The sequence below is a fragment of the Tupaia chinensis genome, unplaced genomic scaffold (genome assembly GCF_000334495.1).
Source record: "Tupaia chinensis unplaced genomic scaffold, TupChi_1.0 Scaffold000443_1, whole genome shotgun sequence".
In the NCBI taxonomy this organism is placed as follows: domain Eukaryota; kingdom Metazoa; phylum Chordata; class Mammalia; order Scandentia; family Tupaiidae; genus Tupaia; species Tupaia belangeri.
In genome coordinates this window covers 2,127,475-2,135,217 of record NW_006159948.1, presented here as the reverse complement: position 1 = coordinate 2,135,217, position 7,743 = coordinate 2,127,475, and the positions used below count along the sequence as shown (strand labels likewise).

Here is a 7,743-nt window from a genome sequence, read left to right as displayed (position 1 = left end):
TCAGAAGAATCCAATTGACCAGTGTCTTCCATAGAAAGAGGGATGGAAGTAGCCATAGCCATATCCACCATAACCCCCAAGACCATAGCCAGAACCATAGCCAGAACCCAGGCCACCGAAACCACCAAGGCCATAGCCAAGGCCACCATAGCAGTTGCTGTTGTAATAGCTCATTGTGTCAGGGCTGGAGGATTTGGTTTGCTGTCCAAAGTGAGTTTCCAGAGAATGAAGATCACCGTCTGCACTCAGACTTTTATATTCTCCAGCTAAGGGTGTGGCAAACCTCAGCACATAACCTTCATTCTCTTTGAAAACCATCATTTGGAAAACTACCACTAAGCCATACCTCTCATATTAAGGGTAGTTCTAAAAATGCATGAGGACATCTGTCCTTTTAACTTATTCAATTATAATTTGTAGAACTTGCCTTTGTATCAAATAATTATCTTCCTATGTTTAAAGTTGATGCTAGCACTACTTTTATGCTTAGAACGTTAAGTGTAAAGCTATCTTGCATCCGATAAACCATTCTAGGCATTGTCCCAATGTTTGTTTTGTTTTCAAGGGATGTTGTCATTCTTTTTCTTTCCCTCATACAAAGTTATCTATTTTAAAATATATGTTTCCTTCAGACAGCATTTAGGAAACTGGCTAACAATTATTATAATCACGAATGAAAAATAATTTAAAATCTAATGGTAGACTATATTGAGATACCAGATACAGTGTGGGAAGAGGGTGGGTGAAGGAGGAGAGTCTGAGGAAGAACATTAAGGAGAAAAATAGAAAGGCAAGGCGTTTATGGGACAAAGAAATGGGTTATTATCTGTTGAAGATAACGTGTATAGTATTCTCAACTGGACTGGTGAGAAATGTATGCATATTGAACTATTCACTTTGCAAGCCAAGTGACATATGTGATTGAATGTATAAAGAAACTGAAGCAAAAAATATATTAAAAATTGGAAAAAAGAAAAATATATACTGAGAAAAAATAATGAGCAAAAATAATGAACAAATGCAACCTATTTTCTTTGCTTGTGTTTTCTGTAGAGCAGCTTGCTAATCACCATCATTTGAGAAGACAGAATTATACAGGAAAAAAGTTAAGTTTCTCTTAATTCACTTCACACTACTTTTCCTAAAGAATTCTCAATATTGCCTTATAAAACATATCTTCTGTGGTGAATACATAATTTTGTACTTCGTCAAATTTTCCAAGATGGTACTGCATTTTCAAGTTTACACTTACCTGTATAGTTTCTGCTTGTCATGACTCATCAAATGCATTTTGCATGAGACTTGCAAAGTAAAAGTAAAGCATCAGATATTATATGTATATATGTGTATGTGTGCAGGCATATATGTGATGCTTAAGGAGTCAGTCCAGGACATGATTCTCTGTTGCAGCTCACACATGCTGTGTCTTTTCTACCTTCTCACTTTGTTGGTGTAGAATAATAAACAAGTGGATATTTCCTCCAAGGATCATTTCTCAGCTTCTCTGAATCCTGACACAGGATTATAGACCCAATGAGGGATACCACCTCCCTGGAAATCATCACAGTTAACAAACTTAAATTTACACAAAGAAATGTTAAGAATAAAATAGTTAAAGTAAAATAAAATTAATTTTTTTCTTTATATGTTATGCTCTTAAAAGATAACTGACCTACCAAAGGAGAAATATTTCCAACATATTGAGTGATTATACCCATATAAAAGTAAAATATTTTACCACAATATTACAAAGGATGGGATGGAGGACTTAAAGATATATAGGTTTGTAATAGTCAAACACCATAGTGGGATAATAACAATTTTTTATAAATAAATAAATAATTCAATAGAAAGATAAAATTGTATCATAAGAAAACACAATTAGCCTACAAGTAAACAGAAAAAATGCCTTAGCCTAAAAGGAAACAGAAAAAATGCCTGGGGAGATGTAGTTAAGCAGATAGAACAAAAAGAAAATGGCAAGATAGATTTTAATTAAAATATATAAATATATTAAAATAAAACTAAGTAATGCTTATATTAGATTTTTAAATAGGAATTTTCTGTTGTTTACAAGAAATTTACTTTAGGTATAAAAACAAGTCTAAGTAAAAATTAAGACAGAATAAAAAGACATATAAATATTAGCCAAGAGAAAACTGAAGTAATTATTTTAATATAAAAAAATCAGATTTAAGTTCATGAAATAATAAAGAAAAATTAGTAACATTAGATAAATAAAAAGTCATTAATTCTTTATTCAAGAAAATAAAAACAATCTTTAACATACAGCCACATAACAAGAAAGGTTCACATTCTGTAAAGGAGAAATTTTTAGAACTAAAGAAGGAATAAATATTCCATAATTTTAGTTTCAGACTTCAACAATTCACTCTTAGTAACTTAAGAGAATAAGTAGATAGATAAAAAATCAGTAAATAGAAAATTTATGTATAACATTTAGATTTAACTTAATCTAATTGGTATTTATAGAATATTCCATATAACAATAGTGGAGCTGACATTATTTTCCATTACGTAGGATCACTCATCAAGGAGAATATATACAAACGTATACAAATCATAATAAAAATGAATTAAAAATACGGGACCAGCAGTTAGTGTAATGGCTATGTCATTGAACTACCATGTAGTCAACCGCAGTTAAAGTCCTAGAACCGGTGGCTTAAACACAAGCCAGGCGCATGTGTGTGCATGCCCAAGATCCCAAGAGGAGAATAGAGGAGAAGGGATTGTGGCGTGGCCATACGCCCTGGGGGTAATTTCTCGCTTTCTGTCTCTCCGACTCTCTCTGTTTCTGTGATGAGCGCACATGCCCTGTAGCAAAAATCTCTCCAAATTTTTTTTTAAATAAATTAATTAGGGACTAGCAGTTAGTGTAATGTCTATGTCGTTAGACTCCCACATAGTCAACTACGGTTCGAGTCCCGTACCCGGTGGCTTAAACTCACGCCGGGGAACGTGTGCGTGCGTGCCCAAGATCCTGAGAGGAGAATGGAGGAGAAGGGATGCGGTGTGGCCATCCCCCCTGGGGGATGATTTCTCGCTTTCTGTCTCTCTATCTCTCTCTCTCTGTCTGTCAATCCCATGCACCCTCTCCAAAAAAAAAAAAAAAGGGCCAAAAAAATTAATTAATTAATTAAAAACAAATAAAAGATGATGTTATCTGGAAAATTTCCCAATATTCAAAAATGTACAAATAAAATTTTAAATAACAGATGTGTCAAGAAAGAAAAGTAAAAGAAAAATAACTAATTTTAAAGTAAGTTAAATGTAACAATCCCAAATCTACAGAATATACCTAAGGTAGTGAATACAAGAAAATTTATACAATAAACATCACATTAAAATAAGGAAGTCTCAATTCTGAAATCTAACTTTTCACTAAGCAGAAGATATAACTAATATGAGTAGAGAATAAACAAAACTAAAATCTGGTTCTTTGCAAAGATCAATAGAATTGATTAGTGTATAGCTAGATATGAAGAGATAAAAGAAATTACATGAAATTAAAGAGGGGGCATCACTGTAGACTCCTCAGAAAATAAAGAATAATTAATTAAAGTGTAAAAAAAAAAAAAAGAACTATGTTACCACAAATGAAAATATAAATAAATGGGTTAGGTTTGCCAGTAGTCTAGTGGTTAAGGGTGCTGAATCTCACATGTCTGACTGCAGTTCAAACTCCACCCCAGTAGCTGGAAAAACACATCAAATGCATTCATGTTTCTACCTCAAATCATAACAGGGTGGAGAAATGAACAAAGAAATGCAACATGACTATAACCCTTAAGGGGCTGCTTCTCCATCCCCCACTTTCTCTGTCTCTTTCTCTGATAAGCATCTACATCCTCTCGAAACTCAAAACAGAGGGCCAATTTCTTGAAAGTATTAACCATCAAAATAACAGAAGATGAACTATATAACCCTCAAATGTTATATATATTAAATAAATTAAATTTCCGTTTATAGACCTTCCAAAAAAGAAAATTCCAGACCCAGATAATTCTACCAAACCTAAAGATCAAATAGTATCAAACTAAGAGGAATCCTCACCCCACACTGAACCACCAGGCAAAAGGGAGAAATGCTTCTTCAGAAACCTGAACAGAAACTTCTCCTGTGGGTACCACATTGCTAACCACAGCAGAAGAAAGACAGACATTGGCACAGAAGCAGTGCACACCAAAAGGGAAGCAAATGAGCTTACAGGTGTAGAAACCATGTACAAAGAGTTATCTGAAAGTGAATACATCATCTAATGGCTAAAAATCATAGAAAAACCTCACGTATGAGAAAAGTAGGACATATGTCTTAATCAAGAGAACACAGTAACTTGCCTCCAACTTTTGAAAATATAGAAGTTACTGAATTGTCAGAAAAAGAATTCAGAATATTCATGGTGACAAAACTATGAGATGGAAGGGAAAAGAAATAAAATCCAGGAGATGAGGAAGTCCTTCCATGATTTGAAAAAAGAAATAGACACCATAAAAAAAGAAATAGAACTGTTTGAGATAAATACAGGAAATCAAAACCTTCCTTGAAATTATTAGAAGCAGATTAGATTATGCAGAAGATTGAATCTTCAATCTAGAAGACAAAACCTCTGACCTAGAAAAAAAATCACAAGAAGTTTGAAAAGGTAATTTTAAAACAATGAAGATCATGCACAAGAAATACTATCTACCACTAAATGCCCAAATATCTGAATAATTGATATCTCAGAAATTGAAAAATCTAATAACAGAATTCAAATATCCAGAATGAAGAAATACAAGGACCACAAATAGAGTAAACACAAGATCTTCTCAACTGCACATCATAGCCAGATTGGCCATAATCTCAGATAAATATAAGATTCTAAAAATGGCAAGAGAGAAATGTCAGTTACTTAGAAAGTTTATTCCATTAAGCTAACATCAGACCTCTCAGAGGAAACAATGCAAGCAAGGAAAGAATGAGAATATATATTCAAAGTGTTAAGAAAAACAACTTCAACCAAGATTACTATACCCAGCAAGATTATACTTCAAATGGGAAGAAAAGATAAGAACATTCTCAGATAAACTAAACCTGAAAGAATTTATAAACACCAGAATGGCTCTGCAAGAATTGCTGAAGGGAGTGCTAACAGGAAAACTAAAGAGATAGACAGAAATAAGAGAACAAAAAAGCAGCCAACAAAATGACTAACATAATGGTAGAGACAAGTCTGGAAATATTGATAATAATGTTGAATGTTAATAGATTAAATTCTCAAATCAAAAGCCATAGACTGGCTGAAAGGTTGAAAAAATAGAAACCCTCTATCTGTTGCCCACAAGAAATTCACCTCATGGATAAAGACATAAGTAGAATAAAAATGAAGGGCTGGAAAAGGATATTATTTGCAAATGGAAACCATAAAAGGGTTGGAGTCATGATACTGATTTCAGACAAAATGGGCTAATAATAATAATTAAAATTTAAAAAAAGACAAAAACTGTAAGAAGAGACAAAGAAGGGCATTATATAAAAGGGATAATTTCTCTGCCAGGTGGCGTGGTGGTTAAGGGTGCTGGACTCCCACTGACCACAGTTCGAGTTCCAGACCTGGTGGCTTGCTTTCTCACTTTCTTTCTCTCCCTCTCTTGCACTCACTCACTCTGTCCTCCTCTGGTCAAATTAAAATAAATAAATAAATGCAGTTAGATAAAATAATTCTTTAAAATTTTAAATAAAAAAGGACTAATTCATCAAGATGATATAATGCTTTTAGATATCTATGCACCCAACTCAGGAGCATCCCAGTATGTGAAGGAAAAACTGCCAGATTTAAAAGGAGAGAGAGACTGTAACACATTAATCATTGAGGATATCAACACCCCATATCTCCTTTATAAAGACCATCTAGACAAAATATAAGCTAAGAGATACAGGATTTAAACAATACCATAAATCAAATGGATTTGACAGACCTCTACAGGACCTTCCCACCCAAAAAACATGAAATATACATTTTTCTCATCCCTGCATAAAATCATTTCAGAAATTGAGCACATGGTAGGGCACAAAATAAGTCTTTACACATTTAAAGGCCAAAAACTATATCCAGCATCTTCGCCAACCATGATGGAATTAAACTTGATATTAATTTCAGAAAAAAAAATTCAAAAATACACAAACATATGAAAACTAAACAACCTACTCCTGAATGACTTCACAACTACTAAAGGAATTAAGACAAATCAAAAGATTCATTGAAACTAGTGATAATGAGTACATGAGTTTTCATAACCTATGGTACACAATAAAAGGTGTCATAAAAGAGAAGTTCATAGCAATTAGTGTGCATAAGAAAAAGATGGAAAGGTGGTAAATAAACAACTTAACATCATGCCTCAGGAAACTGGGAAAACTACAACCAAAGAACCCAAACAAGAAAAGCTGGATGAAATGAAATTCCTGGATACATATATTCAAGATTAAAAGCCTGAATAGGCCCATAACAAGCAATGAGATTGAATCAATAGTAAATAATCTCCCAATAAAGAAAATCCCAGGTCTTAAAGGCTTCACTTCTAAATTCTACAAAACTTTTAAAGAAGTGTTATTTCCCATTCTATTCAAACTTTTCCTAAAGATCCACAAGGTGGGACCAGCAGTTGACATAATGACTATGTTGCTGGACTCCCATGTACTATGCTGCGGTCTGACTCCCAGACCCAGTGGCTTAAACTCACACTGGGCACATGTGTGTGCATGCCTAAGATCCCAAGATGAGAATGGAGGAGAAGGGATTGCGGTGTGGCCATCCCCACTGGGGCATGATTTCTCGCTTTCTGTCTCTCTGTCTCTTTCTGTCTTTCTGGTGAGTGGACGCACCCTATAGCAAAAACCTCTGCAAAAAAAGAAAAAAGATCCAAAAGGAAGTAACTCTCCCAAAATCATTTTATGAAGTTTCTGTCATCATCATCACCCAAACAGATAAAGAATTGACAAAAAAGGGAAACTACAGACCAATATCTTTGATGAATGTAAATGCAAAAATTCTCAGTGAGATATTAGTAAATCATATACAAAAATACATAGGAAAGATTATACTTCATGACCTGGTAGACTTCACTCCAGGGATGCAAGGATGGTTCAACATATGGAAAACCATAAAGGTAATAACCATATTTGCAGAAAGAAAGATAAAAATACGTGATCATATCAACTGATGCAAAAAAGCATTTGATAAAATACAACATCTCTTCATGATTAAGACTCATAGCAAAATCCGCATAAAAGGAACATTTTTCAACACAATAAAAGCCGTCTATGAAAACCTATAGTGAAGATCATATTGGATGGGGAGAAGTGAAAGCTTTTCTACTAAAAACTGGTACAAGTCGAGGTTGCCCACTTTCTTCACTCCTTTTCAATATAGTGTTGTAAGTCCTAGCCAATGCAATCAGAAAAGAGAGTAAGATAAAGGGCATTCAAATAAGGAAAGAAGTGAAATTATCTCTATTTGCATATGACATGATTATAGGAGACCTAAAGGTATCTATGAAAAAAATTCCTGAAAGTGGTCAGTGAATACAGTAAAGTGGCAGGATACTTCAATGTAAAAAAACTAGCATTTCTAGAAGCAGACTGAAGTAGAACTAAAGAAAATAAACCCATTTACCTAAGCAACAAAAAACATAAGATACCTAGGAATAGATGAAATCAAAGAGTCAAAGACTTCTACAA

The 7,743-nt window shown here is 33.8% G+C and overlaps 1 protein-coding gene across 1 annotated transcript; it reads right to left on the bottom strand.

The window, feature by feature from the left end:
• Positions 1-174, bottom strand: LOC114009042 (keratin-associated protein 19-9b-like). The gene has a single exon (XM_027774502.1). It carries the CDS (start codon positions 172-174, stop codon positions 1-3), a length of 174 nt encoding a protein of 57 aa, XP_027630303.1.
• Between the last annotated feature and the right edge of the window lie 7,569 nt (positions 175-7,743).

Coding starts and splice junctions, on each gene's coding strand:
- LOC114009042 (XM_027774502.1), bottom strand. CDS start 174: ATGAGCTATTACAACAGCAACTGCTATGGTGGCCTTGGCTATGGCCTT.